This window comes from Apis mellifera, linkage group LG4 (genome assembly GCF_003254395.2).
Source record: "Apis mellifera strain DH4 linkage group LG4, Amel_HAv3.1, whole genome shotgun sequence".
Classification (NCBI taxonomy): Eukaryota; Metazoa; Arthropoda; class Insecta; order Hymenoptera; family Apidae; genus Apis; species Apis mellifera.
This window is the reverse complement of record NC_037641.1, coordinates 8,897,993-8,916,624: the sequence shown is the minus strand read 5'-3', so window position 1 is coordinate 8,916,624 and position 18,632 is coordinate 8,897,993. Positions and strand designations below refer to the sequence as shown.

Here is an 18,632-nt window from a genome sequence, read left to right as displayed (position 1 = left end):
AATATTCGAATGCTACAATTTGAACAAAGTATTCGAGAACTATAATTGGAAGAAAGTTATTAAATATATTAATAAAAATATAAAATGATTCCGAAATTATACAATGATAAAATTGTACATTTTAGAAAATTTAGAATAATATTTCAGAAATTATATATACGAGTTTAACAATTTTGAAAAAAAAATCTGAGATAAATAATCTTTCATCATTATCCTGATGAATAAAAAATTTCCTCTCATAAAGAATAACTGCTCTAAAAAAAAATATTACAAATAATTAACGAACAATAGACGCAAAAAGAAAAAACAATCGATAAATAATTATTTAAAATACCTACGCAAATTAATTATATTAATTAAATTGAAATTAACTTATACTAGGAATCCATTTGAACAGGTACATGTTGCGTACGTAGTAATGAGAATGATTTCGAAAACGTTTTTCTTTTTCCTCTTTTTCCTTTTTTTTTTCTTCTTTTTTTTTTTTTTTTTTTTTTTCTAAAGTAAGGTCACGCTTGACTAGATCTTGCAAAAAATCTCGCATACTCGACTCGATGGAATATTTTTACAAATAACTTACTGTACATTTACAATGCATGTATTGAATATACATCGGCGTGAACGTGAAAGATCTTCGTGAAAAAGATCATTTGCCTAAAAATGATCATCACCTACGATAGTGATTGGCAATGTTGAACAATAATCACCTGTTACTATTAAGTGTCATCTGTTATTATTATTAATATCTAATAGGATTTGCGATCTCGAACATGAGTAACAGCGTATATATTACAATATATGAGTGTCGACTTTTAAAAAAAAAAGGATTTCAACACTTATTTTTTTTTCTCGCGTGATTCGAACGATGATGGATCGATATGAACGAAAGAGAATCTTTACGAAACGTGACGTAATTATAGATTGCTGGGTGGGATGGATCGTCGAATCATTCTTTTTAAACATCCCTTAGAAATCAGCCATTGGACAAAAAAGGACGATGCATGGAAAATTTAAAACCTATTATTCAAGTATTATTCTATTTAAATGCACACGTGTGTTCACATTTATGAGAAACTAGAATTTAACTAGTATGAGAGTATTAACAATAGTTCTTCTTCTGCAATAATTTAATAAATTAAGAAATAGAAATGATTTGACTTACGTCACTTTCTATTAAGTGTGACCATTCATTCGTCCAGTGGCGTGATTTTAGAAAATGTTTTTCGAAAGAAAAAAAAAAAGAAAAGAAAAGGATAAAAAAAAAAATTTTCGCCATGTATAGCTAAGATCCTAAATGATCGATTAGATCGAACATCGACTTGTATGATTCTTATATTTGCCCGTGTAGGTTCGAATCTAGTAAATTCCATAATGTAAATAGTTATATAAAGAGTCCAGCAAATATTTCCTTACACATTCTACTAATTTGTCAATTCCACTCTTAACAAATAGTCCCAAAACTTTGAAAGCTATTTCTTCGTGTGATTGCTGTTACGCTTTAAAGTTTGAGAAAATTCCGATAAATTTGTTATTCTAGTCGTTATTAATATGTTAATTTCAGTAATCCATACGTTCTATTGATATCTATCAACAATTAAAATCGTAAACATCACACCTTTAAATACTTAAATCTAAAGATAATTTACAGATAATTCGATATTTATTTTCACATCGTCTAGTTCATAGAAACGTATATAATTTAATATATATGATACGGAAATAAAAGTTTCGAATTTCGATTTCTTTGATGTAGAAAAATTGTGTTATGATGATAAAAATTGTTTTAGAATTTTGATATTATAAAAAAATGATCTAATTAACGATTTTTTAAGCAATAATTTACTTTTATTCTGTGTTGTGCAATTGCAAATCTTCAAATTTAATCGAAATAAATTTCTTTGCATAAAAACAAGAAGAAATTGTTATTACTCATAAAATACACGTAATATTTTAAGAAAATCTTTTGATAAACATTTCAATTCAAGCTTTATATTAAAAATAACTCAAATTCGAGCCCATACAGGAGTATGTTATCTAAATACTGATAAATATTCAATAAACAGATGAACAGATATCCATATAGATTTCTATTTGAATATTGAACAAATACAAGTTTATGTTGTTACCAGGAACATTAAAAATGATATCAATATGCGTGTTATTAAATTTTTATATCATTGTACAGAATAAAAGCACTTTCTCTTTTTCTAATATGACAAGCGTAACAGTAATCTAATGTTCTTCTAAAACATGAATCTATTAAAAAATAGAATCATTTTTGATTTTGAAATCATTCCTAATTAAATAATTTTATTATTAATTAAAGAAGAAACAAAAATATAAATTTTGCGCAATTCCCATAATTGTTTTTCTACGAAGATTAAATTAATTTTAAAATACTACGGTTCTTTTTATCTTTTTCGTCAACTTTTTCATGTATACCCCAGAACGTGTAGACATTGTCACAGCATTTTTAAATGCAATTTTTAAATTCCGCGCTAACTACGTCAATTTTTTATAATTTATCATTGATCGTATAAAATACTGTCTCATTAAATTATCACGTTACAATATAATTTATATGAAAATAACAACGTTTCACAAACGTTTCTAATTCTTGAAAATGACAAATTCTTGAAAACACATAAAAATCTTACGTGTATTTGATGAAGGAACGTTTATAAAAATTTGCTATAAGCAAATCTGTGCGTCAACTAATTTTTCAATCGATAATCGATATAATTGAAGAACAACTTTCGAAATCAACGTAAATTATTCATCTAAATTTTCAATATCAATGTAACAATGCGTGAAAAATGTTGTTCAAAGGAAAAAGATTTTCATCCTCGTTTCGCAAAGCGAGAAGAATTAATCTCGAATAATTGACCAGACAGTCAAGACAACAATCGTTTACTGCCGCGTTCGAAGAAATAGGATCAATATTTTTTTTTTTTAATCGCCGTAAAAATCGGATTGATGAGTGTAAAAGTCTGTGTGCTGTTTTCATCGAAAAATACAAATTCGAATAACACCTAGCTCTCAGTTTCGTCAAATTCGTAATAGGCAGTCTTTTCATCAATTTTATTAGACTACCCAGACATTCGTCGATTCGAACGTCTCGGTATTGTTTCTTGGATTCCAAAAGAATCCGTGGATTAATTTTTTTCTTCCGTACGGATATAAATCGAATTGCAATGTAAACGAGAGAGAGAGAGAGAGAGAGAGAGAGAGAGAGAGAGAACGACAGAACAAATTGTTCCATTCCGTATCGATAAAAACATTCTCTTGGAAGTTCAAACGATTCTATCCTAAAGTGTAAATATAAATTCGGACGCACTGCGTCCATTCAATTACACGTTACAAGTATTATGCAGGAAATTTTGGAAAATATTTTTCAAATTTCCCGCGCAAACCGAGTCGCGTATATCCCATTACCTCTCCATCGTTCATCGTTTCGACCGCGAAAATTGAATTAAAAAAAACCTAGGCAGAAAGTTTTTCAAGTATTTTTTAAATTTCCCGCGCGAACCGAATCGTGCTCGCGCCACGAAGTAATCGTGCATATCCCGTCGCCCCTCCACCAATCGTTCACGTCCTTGTAAAATTTTGGCGGCCGATCGTCGTGCAACATGGCGCACACGCGACACCAAAAGTACGTGTTGATGAATTCGCCGGTACCTTTCCAGCGAAAGTACGAATTATACAGCTCGTCGTCTCGATCCAAACGATGAAGATACTCGGCCAACTCTTTCGGCGATTCGAACTCGTCCACGTGGATGTAAGAACGGTATGGCGCGCTTCGAGCATAGTCCGTTGGATGGGCACCCATTACAATTGGCAGAACGTTGTGTCTAGAAAAATAGAAATTTATTACGTTCCGATGGTGATAATAATGAAATGTTAAATATATTAAAATTTTGCAAAAATTGGAAAATTATAAAGTATTTTCTTTACTTTATAACCTATTCGATTATTTTTTTTTCTGCTTTGAAAACAATGAAAAGCGTATAAACTTTTTATACTCCGAAATATTGTTCCGATAAAAAAAAGATAATCGCTTAATAACTTTAAGATATCTGGGAAAAATAATAAAATATTTAAGTTGTTCGTAAAAAAAAAAATCTGAAATAGTAGATAATGAGGAAATATCATTTTCGACATTCCAAAGATCGGACGATACTTGAAGTTTTTGGCAACAATAATTCTTATTCCAAAATATCTCAGCGGAAATAACACTTTAAGAGAGAGAGAGAGAGAGTAGGGCAGGAGGGAATCTTGAGGACCTCTACATATACCAAAGTGCACTAAATAAGGGTGTAGGTAACAATCAAGCGTGAAGCACACTTTGGCAATTATGGCAACAACCCAGCGAAATTTTTAAGTGGTGCTTTAAAACCTCGCGTATACATTCGCATACGTATAATATTTCATAAAAGATGATACCACGGTTCATAAAAAAAATCACGTAAATTACTATTCGTATCAGCAGTTCCAAGCTGAGCGCGTGTGTAATAAAGTGTGATATTAAGTGAAACGTCATCATACCCAAGACCATTGACGAAGAACTTTTCCGTGATATAGTCTTTGCAATTCGAATTCTCGAACGCGAGATAAAACTTGTAATCCTCGTCGAGCATATCGAAACACGCTTGAGACTGCGAACGTGGACATCTTAAAGTGCCGCAGGTCCCATAAATGTCAACTTGGATGTATTTCGACAATTCTCTAGCGTAATGCATACGTTGATTCCGAGGATGGCAATTGGAAACGAACCAGGCTACCTAGATCAAAGAATTTACATGTAATTATCTTCTAGGATTGATATTTTAAAATATCATTACATCTCTCGGAGAGAATATTTTATTAACACATTCGATGGAGGACATTCTATAACGTTTGATAAAAATATGGAAGATGAAAAAAAGAGATTGAAAATTTTCCTTTAAAAGAACTTCCTTTGATTTTCTTTTTTTTTTTTAATTAATCTCATTGAACGTGTTAATAATCGTGATCAAAGCAATACGAAGACGTTTACGTGAAAATCAATACGTGAAACGAGAACGTTATTACCTTTTTAGTTTTGTTGGCTGCATAATTAAAAGTCTGCGGTATTTGTGTAATACTAGGGTCGTAATATTGCCACCTTTCATAGGGCGCGACTATGTCGCTGTCACGACGATAAGTTGCCGTCCAATTGATGATAGCGTTCTTCACGCTCTGCGTGTGATAAGGGCACTCTAAAAAATACAGCATCCACACCTGCTGAAAATCGTAGATCAGTCTCATTCGAAATATGTTATTAAATTTTCTATATAATAGCGTAACGCTAATTTATTTTTTATTTATGTAAAAAAGAAAAAAGAATCAATTTTATCCGATTAAATAAATTTACGATTGAAAGCAATAATTAAATTAGAATTTGTGGTATAAGATATATATGGATTTCTTATTTTAGTCTAAAATAAATGATTTCGATGATTTTTTTAATATTAAATCTTGTCCTCGATCAAAAGTAATAAGTAATTTTTATCCGGATCCGTTGTTTGATTAACTTCTGTTTAATTATCGGAAATGTCTAAAAAATTGTGGCGACGGCCACGATCAATACTCTGAATAAAGCTTAAAGTTAGCTGAACTTAACGCGATAAAATTCAAATTCAACTCTTTTCTTTTTCTTTTTCTTTTTTTTTCTTTTTCGTATAAGTTGAAACGAAATCAAATGCAATCATAGAATTAACGTTTCGAGAAAAAGAAATATAAGTTTGATATTATTTTTACATACTTGATTCGAAGATCTTCTTCCCACATGGGTTATATAGTCTTGAAATAAAATTAAATCGGCCTCCTCGGCGTTATCCCTGATGATTGTACACGTATTGACTGGGCATCGATGCTGGAGAAATATATCGGGGCCAACTTTTGCCTCTGGCATACCATGTGGAACCATTATTTTCTTTAACGGGCGATCGCCACTGGTTTTGTTATAATCAGTGGGCACGTACATTAACTATGAAATATTGATACGAAGAATTAATTTCATTGCCTCGAATTGGTAATGAATTGGTTGAATAATAATTACGGAAGCAATATTTTGAATATTAAAAAAAAAAAGGGATATATTAAAAAATTTCCAAAAGAGATAACGACAACGGGAAAAATTTATCAAAGTGTTAACAAAAAGTAAGGAAAAAGAAATGTGAATTATAATCGTATAAAATTCGTGATTGTGTACAGTGCTTCTTTAAAGCGTTGGCCTATATACGCGTATAATAGACTGTATTGTGTTGTAGAAGAAAGGGTGAATTGCAAAGTACATGGCTCTGTGCAATTCGAAGGGGTAGGTAGGAGTACAACGTTCCTGCTCCTATTTTTCGTTTTCCACGCTGTGGAACAAAGTCGTAACTAGACAGTTCGTTTCAAATGCAGCAATTTCAAAGAACTTTGACATTAGAAATTATTGTTTCAGGCCGTCGCCTTTGAGTTTACAGAAAAATTATTCAGAATATTGAACATATTCTATTGTTCATATCCCATTACACTCATTGAAATCAACGAACGTGTATTGAGTAATTTGTAAATAATTATAATGATGTAAAAATAATTTTTTAATTTCTTTTATCTATATATATTTAAGTAATATATTTTTAAATCTCACCTGATTGGTAACACGATCGTCATAAGCGTCTTCGTCGGGCCACAAACGCGCCAATCTTCGACCAGTACGATGAGATTTTATGGCAGGATAAGGCCTTCTGCTCCCTCCTTTCATGTACCAAGGTCTCTTTGATGGATCCAAGGATTCTAAACTGTTTCGTGATAAGGTCGTGGTGCCAGTTAAGTTGAATACCTTTTTAACAAAAGAATCCATTTTCTATTATCATTGCTTTCTATTATCGACCCTCGTCCAATTTAATCATTAATTACTCAGAATTCAGAAATAATCAATCGAATCACTTTTTTTTCTTATCGATTATTACATGAATTTGTTATTTGCTTGATTTGAAAGAAACGATAATGTAATATTATTGTCTCATTCCATATCTTTCTCTCGTATCATCTAATACAAAATTAAATTGTTCGTAATTTGAAAAATAATATCAATATGTATATATTTTTTTTTACATATATATAGAAAATTTTCGTTTCAGTTTCGGGAATTACCTTTGAAATTTTATTTGCTTCGTGAAATGGCTATAATAATACAAATTATTTCTCACGCTTTTATACTATCTAATGATAAGCGTAAAAGCAAAATTTCGTATAATTATATCTTATCTAATAATAATTTGCAAACATAATAATTAAAGAAACAAGACGGACTATGCAAAATTAAAAGACTAAGTAGTATTAGCAGTATCTTTAGAAACAACAGAGACAACCAAATATAATAAATCGTTGTATTTTAATCGTTTTAAATTCAAGAGGAGAGAAAAGAATAATATAGTTTTGTTGTATTAATAATATTTGTATATTAAGTCGATAATAATCATCACGTATTAAATATTCTTTATCAAATGAAAAAACTGAATCATTAACGACACGAATCACCAATGAAACAAAAAAATTGTAAAAATAGATTCGATGATATTTATCGACTCATTTATTCTTTCTAGAGACTTTATTTTCGAAAAACCGGTTCTTTGTATATATTTGAAAAATAAATGTTTATTAATAACGTTACCACTATTGCCAACTAATCAGATATAAGATCAAATTATATTTTATTTATTACTTCGTGTCAACATTTCAATGCATTTAATATTCTTTCACATCTTGAAAAAACTACAACATAAAATTACGTGTATATTACAATATGCCAAAAATAAAAATAGAAACTTTTTCCCTTTCAAATTTCATTCAATTGTTTAATATTGTACTTCATAAGATTATTGTTTAAAAAGTTTCGTAATTATATTACAAAAATGTTCGATAATGAAACGATGTAAAGGTTGTCTCGGTTATGTTTCACGCTCATACTATGTTGCAGTCATCTATCGACAATGCAATTTGATAACTATACCTCGGATGGAAGCTTTTCCTTCACTTTTTCCCGAATCTGCATTGTCGGTTTCTTCAATTTTGCAGGCCAATTTTCTTTGATCTGCGATCGAAATTCGATATTTAAATTGATTTTTTTAATCATCTTGTTAGAATTGTACTTCTTTTTTCTACTCTCTATCCGCTCCCCAAATAATCCATAGTCACAATATTTCTCCGATATTTTACATAAAAATACAACAATTTCTTTCTAATCTTCCAAAATATCCGTGAGATTATTTTAAAAACGAGAAATGCTCGAGAATTTATCACTGTAATTGGCATTTGAGTAGGACGTCTCTCTCTTTCTCTCTCTCTCCCTCTCTCTCTCTCTAAATATCATTGTTTGATCAAAAGTTATAAAAATTAATTTCGAAACTTTACCTTTGCGCTGTCGGAAACGCGAACGGGTGGCGTTCGTCCAGGATGAGGTCGCATACGGTGCCATATCTCGTCCTGCACTAGATTCAATATAACCAACAACAGGCCAGATGAGCATAGCACGTAGAAAAAATATCCCTTCAGGGAGAGACGCGGCAGACCCATGCCGCACGTTTCCTGGTTGTCAGAAATTTTTATCTATCCATGCGTCGTACCTTGCCACCGTGTCCATTCAGCTACTGGAAAATTTATAATATTTTATAATTTGTAAATTGCAATGTTTTTAATAATAGTAATTACCATACAATTATCGTGACGAGTGCAATACAAGTTTTAACAATACCAATATTTGGGTCACTCAGAAGTTGAATCGATCGACGCCACTTTTTAAAAACTTCTTGATTTTAAAAACTTCTTGATTTTTTCCCGGGTGATTTATTTCAAAAAAAAGAAAAAGATCGATCGAATCGAAAAGATTTAATATTCACTTTGAGATATACGTATAAAAGAAATAAAATTTTCTCTTCGTTTGTAATTTTATATTAGGCTAAGTACTTTATATTGATTCTATTTATGTATAATGTAGTCACATTATAATAATTCTCAATCTCAAAGAAGCGAAAATTTGTTTCGAAAAAATTTTGAAACATCGTTAGGTGAATGTGCTTCAACTTATGACACCATTTCGAATATTTTTATCATTTTAAAAATAAATATATCTTATCTTTAGCAAGAGCGTGAAAATTACATATACACGTCTTCAAATTTTCAAAGAAGAGATAATATAAGCCAATGACTTAAATAACTAATGTGCCGTTAACTAATTATCATTTTGTATGCACTGTCATCAAGTTGTGCTTAGAGGAGGATAAAGAAACTTAAAAAAAATCGAATATTTTCAAAATAATATAAAATGTTCGATTAATGCGTATAAAATATTCGGAATATTTGGTTAATATTTCGTTGTATTAATCTATATTATCAATCAATATTATCTAACTTTTTTCTTATCATACAGTATTTGTATATATTATTCAATAACTAAATTTCACTTAACTAATATCTTTTTTTATATAATCTATATCTAAATAAAAAATCATTTAAGTAATATTTATTTAAATACTAATCATATTTTTAATCAAATTATATACAGTGATTATTTGTATATATTTATGCATATAAACAGTATGTAAATATGTAACCGCAGTTTTTCCTGAATGCTGAATTTATACTTCATTTACATTCATACAACTATGAAATGTAATACTTCCTCATAATAACATGTTGATTTATGTTCATCTGTATTTATGTGAATCTAAAAGTAACTATTTATATAAATAAATAAATAAATAAATAAATATACATATATGTAATGCTTTATTTGTTAATTAAATATATTCTTATTTTCATTCGAAGCACACATATTTTATTTTATTGTTTTTAATCAAGATTTTTTTTTATCGTATAAATACATAAAATTTAAATTTAAAATACAAATAAAAAAAAAATAAATTGCAAAAAAAAATAATTTCATGCCATAATACGTTTTATTTAAAACTGTAGTTATTTTTATCTTGTTTGAATTTTTTTTCCATATTTATAGCATTTCTATTCGGATCATTTTAAAGCGAGAAAAAATTATATACGGAAATCTGGTTTAATCGGTGATGTAATGTGTACGTGCTGTTGTGGTTTTCATTTATTTACACAATCTATAATACGCATATAAGCGTTTAACATGAATAAAAGAAGACATTCATGGCATAACATTTATTTATCTTTGATATTTGCACGATATCACAGTAATAAAAAAAATTACTTTAATCGTCTTTTACCAGTTTCTACATCGATTAAAATACTTTGACAATTTTATTTAAAATAAATAATTTATATAAAAATAGATAATATAAATAATTTAATATATTTAAATATTATAAAGCAAATTACAATTTGAATGGAAAAAGTCTATACAAAAGTCTGGTATATTAATATGTAAAGTGAAATTCAATAAGGGTGAAGGTTACTTAAGTAATAAGTGATTCTTAAATATCACTTGTTACTTATAGGATTATACATTTTTCTTTACATTTCCTATTATATATATAAATACCTGTAATACATACAAACTATATGCATATATTAAGATAAAAAAATATATGATTATTTAATTTTTCAATTATAAATATATACAATATACTAATAATATAATTCCAGAAATAAAGTGGTTTATATATACTATAAGCATATAGTATAATAATACATTAGTATAATATTATTAGACTTTATTCTAAGAAAATCGAATATGAACATTTCATTATTCATTGAAATATGCATTTCTATTCTATCCGCTCTTACTTTTATTTTTTTCTTTTTCTAGTGTTTTTCTCTCTCTCGAATTTTTTATCCTTTTTCTACCTTTCGAGTAAAATAGAACAGAAGTAAACTTAACATGAAAAAAAAAGTTGTCTGCAACTTATATTTCGTTTGCGAAAAACACGTAACAACGTAGCTGTTATAATATACGCATACATTCGAAGAATTTCCAGTGCATTTATATTACAATTTACACACGTTCTAAAATGCAATTTCGTTTACAAATCTACATATCTACTTTATATCTGAGGAATTTTTACACATTCATGAATGAAAAAAAATTGCAATGATATTAAGCAACGTATGACAAAGCGAGAAATATCACGAGAAAATAGGATGTTTTTTTTAACTTATGAAAATAAAAAAAAATTGTTTTTGCTATGAAAATAAGCAGGTTTGGAGTTTTCTGAAAATTAATATGTTATAAAAATTTTTAAAACGAAAAAAATAATAGCGATAAAATGAAGATTAGCAATAAATTAAAGTAAAGAAATGTATTTCGATCGTTTATCATGAAAACGATGTAATATTTGAATGATCTATCATATAAATATTTTTAGTAGACTCAAAAATGTGTTACTTTTTCTAATGAGATAATATTGTAATATGTTTCATAAAATATTGATATTATTCTTAGCAAAAGATAAAATTATTATTTTTTAAGGTACTACTTTTTATACTTTTTGTAGTAGACAAATAATATATATGTTACTTTTAACGATTATACAAAATTAATTTAATTACAAAAGTAAAAATATGTTCATAATTTTGAATAATTTTTTATGTTAACGATTTTAAAATTGTTCTTACAATTATCACATATATTATACATATATATGTTATGATATTAAAGGAATGATTCTCTTTCAGAATACTTAACATTTAGAATGTAGCAAACATCAGAGAAACTAAACACGCGATCAGTTTTAACACGTGCTGAATAATCATGAAGTAAACAATGTCTGAAGAAAGGTGCACACACAAAGTATCACATATCAATAATGCAATGTTTCAATTCACATCATCATCAAAGATAATTTTCATCGATATACATATTACATGCTAATCGATCGATATTCTATATCGATGTAAAAAAGAAATAAATTTTCTTTACAACATAAATTCGTACAAGTTCATTTAATGTTTGATAGGTGGCACGATCGATACATCAACTATATGCTTATGTCATATTTAATTTGTATCTATCCCAATGAAGTTATGAACGAGTCGTATCGTGATTTTTTTTCGCAACACTTTTGAAGAAGACTGCTGATAAGTTGCTGTAACGCTTTAGATGACTAGTATATACTTGGATACATATGATACTGATATCCCATATCAGATAATAGTTAAACAGAGCCGATATTGTACCGAGATAAAAACATAAAAATATAGTTCATCGATTACTTTTTATAAAAAAACATTTCTTAAAAGAAACATTTCTTATATTGAAGAGAATAAATATTTTTTTTATAATGATTTTATAAAATATGTACAGGCTTCATTTTTGAAAGTCGTGTCTATTTTATTAAATGCATGCAAAAAGATATTAATAATCAGTTATCTCTAGCAAAAAAAAAAAAAAAAGAAATAAAATAAGTCATATTCAGTCATCAATTTTAATGGACATATAATAATACAAAGTCATTCGACTAAAATATGAAATGAAACAACGAATTTCTTACAATCATAATAGATATATGTACATACTTAAAATCCTCGGTTTGCATTGACGCAACATTGCAAACGTTGAATTTCCATGTCCGTATAATTTTTATCACATCGGGACTAATTATAATGATATATATAACAGTTTATTAGTTTCACATCCGCATTTATAAGTTTATGTTCATAAAAGTACAAAAATATAGACATCAATAAAAAAATTTATTTACTCGTGACAATTTTTATGAATAATAAAAAAACTGATAATTTTTTTCATTTTTTTTTTAACACTATATAATTTAAAATTACTTATGACGAAAATATATACAGAATATAACGTATATAGAATAGAAATAAATGTTTATCTGTAGATCACCTATATGCAACTGAAAACTATTGAAAATATCATGCTATGCAATTGGTTTTTATCGCTAATTTAATTACAACTATAATTACGTGATAAATATTAGTAAGGTATTATTAGTATTTATTTTATTTTGTTCAATTTTATTTGTAGTATATTTGAATAACAATATAAATAAATATTTTAAATTTTGCAATTTATTTAAATAGTGTTATGCATATTGATATTTAAAGTTTCTTTTTTTAATATTATTTATATATAACTGTGCCAAAAAAAATGATAAAATATATCTTATAAAATTATTTTTCAATCAGAAATTAATTTTTTTCGAGATTTCAAAAATAGAACATTGAAGATTATTTTATTGACATAATTATAATTCAAATATATGGAATAATTATAATCCAATTATATTTAAATACAAATGTATACTTTGAATATTGGAATATTTGGTTTTGAATACAATTTCATTAATATTCTTTGTAATGACGTATCGTTATAAAGGTTAAAGAAAATTTGTTTTTCTATAAATAAATGTAGTAAAAAAATATTATTGAAAATATAACGTTAAGTTACTTACAATATTGCAAAATGAATCTCTTTTGCTTCATCAAACTTCTTCATATTTGAATCTTCATTCTTTCTTCGTTCTTTCGCACGATTCATTTTATTATTTGCAAGATTATAAATCTATTTCTCTCTATTGTAATTGAATTCTATTAATATAAATATGAAATGAACAATTAATGATTATTATTGAGTTATGAATTAATAATGAATTATAGATATGTTGTTGAAAACAAATTTAACAACAATTTAAGTTAATCCGAACTAATTTTTTTTTATGGAAAATAATTATATACATTCTTACGTTATTTGTATCGATTATATCCTTAATGACTTTTCTTCAATTGGAGTGAACATCCAATTACATAAATCTGATAGATTTCATCATCATGTAATACCTACATAATATTATGATTCATATCGCGATATCATTCGCGATAAATACAATAAATACGATACATTAAAAATATTGTTTCATAATTTCATTTCTAATTTAACAATACTAACAATTTTTTTTACATTAAAAAATATTTTTGAATCATGTAAAATTGATCTAATATATACTTTCCTTAAAAATAATAAATTAAATTCTTGTGATACATAAATTTTCTCTTATCGCAATGATAATATTTAATAATTTATTAATTATGTAATTAACTATATAAAAAATGTATTATTACAATATGAAATTCATAATATACAATATGAATTATGAAGACACAGAAGAAAGGAGCATTTTTCTTCAAAATTATATATTTTTATTATTTGAAACACGGATAAATTTATAATCTAAATATAGATTTATCGATATAACCTAAATAACATAACATTTGAATCCTTTCTAACCATTCCGGATATAATAACAAAGAGTTTCAATAGCGAAACATGTTACAGGAAACTAATAGATTTCACCTCTTTTGCATTACTATACCGTTATATTTCTGCGAGTTTTATTTTAACATTCCCGCATGTTATATATCTTCAAAACTATGATAATCTCTCAATATACATATAACAGTATTGTTTTTGTTCTCGGCTATATTTATTTACATGTAATTATATTTATATGCATGTACATATTACAATATTATTTAAATTAGGTAATTATATGTATCAAAATACACTATGTATCTTTTGAATTCGAGAAGTCATCAATGAAGAATACTAATTTCTTATAGATTTTTAATTTAAATTAAGAATCTTATAAATTTATAATATAAAAATTTAAGCATTTCTTAATCGTTATATTAATGCATTAAACTGTATCATCAAATCCCGTTATAGCACATAACTGGCGCTAAAAATTGCACTGTTTTACAACTGATAACTTTGTATATTTGCACGTAATGTTTTAACAATGGATAACATCATAAAAAAAAAGAAAGAAAAAAAATTCAAACACTATATCTCAATTTACTTACATTTACGAGACCATTGATACATCCCGTATAATTTTCACCCAAACACGAGTATTTTAAGTGCAGCGACTTATTTCTAGTATACAATTGATGTTCTAGAAACCAGAATCTATTCCCAGTTTACCCTAGAACGAAGGGAGAAAGAGAAAGAGAGCATCATGCCAAATTATATGGTGAAAATAGATTAGTAAATTTGAAGTATATTCATTTGTGACTTTCAAATCAATTTTATTAATCTTTGTTGTGACAAATTATTATTATTTTGTTACACATTTAATTGCTGTTACATAAATGTTACAGACATCTATTATTCCTATAGTTCTACGTTTCATTGCATGATAATCAAAATGTGTATGTATAACCGCATCATAGAATTTTTCTGTGTTTAAAAATTAAGTTGGAAATTGCATTTAATATAAAAATTTTTTTATCAATAAATTTTTTTTAAACAAATATAAAAAATGGAGGTAAATCGTAAATATATAAGTATTTATCTGGTAAAACTATGTATTCTGATTAATGCATGCATAAGAAATTAACAAAGTAATTAACATATAAGTTAAACAAAATACGTGATAGCATTATGTATCATAACATACGTATGAATAACTGTTTATATCTTTACTGTAGAAGATTTATATTCATATTCTCAAATATTTTCTAAATACAATTAATGTTATCAATGTTATATTAATCAAATTTTATTGAAAAATTTTATTCAAGCATAATGCTTAATATAAAAAATAATTTAAATAATATAATATTTAATTTAAATATTTAAATAGTCTGGATCTTTCTATTGGTAATATTTTTATGAACACATGCTGAAAAATATATGTATATCTCTGTTACAAGATAATTTATCTCTCTCAATTGTCCACTGTCAACTGCACAAAGAGTTTTTTCACAAGTATACACAAGTTTGCAGCTAATGATGATGCATTGAATTAAAACAAAAAAATGACACTGACGTAATAAGAGATCATGGTAAAATAAATAAACAAAATAATAAAAATGGAGGATATATTTATTGTACAGATCATCATTGTATATATATAAATATTATTACTTTTACAAATATAGCAACAATACTTTCCATTTTTATTAATTTTATGATGATTGAACATGAGTAAACATAATTATATAATAATTATAATTTGTTTATCCTAATTCTTAAATCTATATATACTTTTAAACATTTTTCTTTCTAATATTCTTAAATTGATCCTTTTTTAAATAATTTGTACTATGTTATTTATAGTATTATTTAAAATTATTTGAAATATGAATCAAAATAATTTAATATTTCATCAATTAATACTGCTTAAAAATTAAATTATTCACCTTTGTACATATTTGTACATACTATATATATATATGATAAATATTTTCACGTTTTTTGCTAAAACTAAAAAAAATTTTTATATACGCAGTAACATGATCAATAAAATAAAATAATTGAGATTAGTCTAACTTTTTCTATCGATATAATACTGAATTTGGCCGTAATGCAGTACTGACGTTATCGCTTCTTATTATCGAAATATAGCTAAAGAGGTACTATAGAACACCGTACCAGCATGAATCAACCTTCACGCCCACTTCCCAATTCACCCCCCTTGTACTTGCCATGGTAACCTCAACATTTCGTATTGAAATTATCCGATAAGTAAAAGTGCAGACAAAAATGTTTTATATCTTACGTATTCATTTACAAATATATAATTCAAAATATAATTTTAAAAAGTTAAGAATGTAGAGGAACTTTATAAAATTCATTTTCTTTTTAGATATAAAATCTTTAAAAAATAATTGCAATTCAAAGTAACTACGTATACACATCATTATTTTTTTAATACTCTATTTTTTATCTACAATAAATAATGAAATACAATTTATTTTCTTACAATTTATTTATAATTTATTAAAACAATATAATCTTAACGTATTTAAGTACTTAATCTGTTATGATATAGATATACTATTCATATATTTACAAAGTCTTTTCGCGCGTAATATCATAGATGTGTATATAAACAGAATATTGTGACTTTTATAATCAATTATATTTTTTTTATTATAATTATTGCAATTATATCCTTATAATTTAAAAATATTAAATTTTTCAACAATTACTTATTCTAATTTATTTCTTTAAAAAATTAATAATTAATTTTAATTTTTTTTTCTTAATTATAATTTTCTTTTTATGTAATGTGGAGGGGGGAGAGATAGTAATTATATACATCAAATCGATATTTTTAAAATATAAATGAATATTAATATATTCAAGAAGTTTGTAAATATTATAAAAAAGTATTACAAATCAACTAATCTAGTTTCATGCTTATCGCGTTTATAATCATAATTATACATAAAATTACTAAATTAATTTAAAAAAAAAAACAAAATATAAAATTATATACGTTTTATGTATCAATGATATATTTATGATATGTCTAATAAATGTTCTATTAAAAATTAGTACAAAATAGAGCATACTTTTTTAATTTCTTATAAACAACTTTGAAATTTAAAAAATTCATTAATTAATTTTCAAAATCGATAAAAGTACATAAAGAATAAATTAAATATTTTAAATCATACTATGATAAATTTAGATACTTCGGATAATACAATTAAAATTTCGAAATTTACACATGAAGATAATAACATCAATGATAAAATTGTGAGAAATAATTTTCGCTAAATTCAAACAAATCTTGATATATTTATCCTACACATATATTCTAATTACAAAATTTTTTTTAGAAAAGAGTCCAAAACAATATAACACGAACCGCGCCCGAAAATCAAATATCAACGAATTTCACACGAACATAAAACAATAATATTTAATAATATTTAATATTTAACATCGCTTAAAATAACTGAAAATAAATTTAAAAATTAACAATATGTAATATTTTCTTAAAGAAAGTTAATTCTTCCAATAGATTTTATATTTGAAACAAACATTCATTAAAATTTATATCTTTGAAAATTTCAACAACCCGTTTATCGTTTAAAGAAATGTGTTATAAATGTAGAGAACATAACAAGATGTACAATGATTGATTCTTAAGTAACATGCGAACAAATTTTCTGGTATCATGCGAAAGTGTAATGAACAGATAGAGAATGAAAGGAAAAAAAGACTTACCATTCGAAATACGCATTGAAGAACCCGGACCACGTGTTTAACCGCGAAATACGAGTAGTAGTGCACCACGAAGATGCACCTCGATGATGCACTCACCCTTGGTCACATGTCCAAATCCTTCACATCGGGCACCACCTATGCGCGAGATTATTCATTCCCGATCGGGCAGTTCACAGTGTAGACGGTTGGCCTAGCCCGTCGCTTCTGTCCTCTCGCTACATCCTCCTTCTACTCCTACTCTACCTCTTTTTCCTACTCTTCCTCCACCTCGTCCTCCTGTTCCACTACCTCCGGGTGTGCGCAGTTCCTTTTCCCTTCCATGGACGTTGCGCGTCGGATACAAACCATCCCCTTTACCTCATCCATGCAACCCCCGAGCTTTGTGTCGGTATTACACGTACCAAAGGGGAAAATCTATAAGCGGCGCGACTGCGCTCTCGCCACGCTTCACAGAATTTCCGCGGTTAAGCCTCCTTCAGTTTGGTGAACTTAATCATTGTACAACTATGTCCTGCACAATTATTAGAATCCTTGTGTGATTAAAATCGATTAATGATACGAATAACTGATTCGATGCATATCTGTATCGAAAAAGTTGAAAAAGAGTTAAATTAAATACATATATCGCTTGAAAATGATTCTTTAGAGCTTTATTAAAAACTGG

General features: G+C 26.9%; 1 protein-coding gene across 12 annotated transcripts; it reads right to left on the bottom strand.

The window, feature by feature from the left end:
- Positions 1-2,868: 2,868 nt before the first annotated feature.
- LOC100578168 (glycoprotein 3-alpha-L-fucosyltransferase A) lies at positions 2,869-18,226 on the bottom strand. Of its 12 annotated transcripts, none has more exons than XM_016912006.2 (8): positions 17,969-18,226; positions 8,422-8,657; positions 8,021-8,101; positions 6,656-6,847; positions 5,783-6,007; positions 5,071-5,259; positions 4,546-4,781; positions 2,869-3,851 (listed from the first exon to the last, which is right to left on the bottom strand). In XM_016912006.2, exons 2-8 carry the CDS (start codon positions 8,581-8,583, stop codon positions 3,500-3,502), a joined length of 1,437 nt encoding a protein of 478 aa, XP_016767495.1. In that variant the 5' UTR covers positions 8,584-8,657; positions 17,969-18,226; the 3' UTR covers positions 2,869-3,499. The 12 variants fall into 12 exon arrangements, with proteins under 12 accessions (XP_016767495.1, XP_016767490.1, XP_016767486.1 ...); XM_016912001.2 differs by having other exon boundaries at positions 5,071-5,262; positions 8,422-8,654; XM_016911997.2 differs by having other exon boundaries at positions 5,071-5,262; positions 17,969-18,225.
- Positions 18,227-18,632: the final 406 nt, after the last annotated feature.

Excerpts from the sequence above, each read along its gene's own strand:
- LOC100578168 (XM_016912001.2), bottom strand. The coding sequence starts at position 8,583 with ATGGGTCTGCCGCGTCTCTCCCTGAAGGGATATTTTTTCTACGTGCTA. Across the intron at positions 6,848-8,020 it reads AGGAAAAGCTTCCATCCGAG|GTATTCAACTTAACTGGCAC; the intron begins GTATAGTTATCA and ends TTTGTTAAAAAG. Across the intron at positions 4,782-5,070 it reads CAGCCAACAAAACTAAAAAG|GTAGCCTGGTTCGTTTCCAA; the intron begins GTAATAACGTTC and ends TCTTTGATCTAG.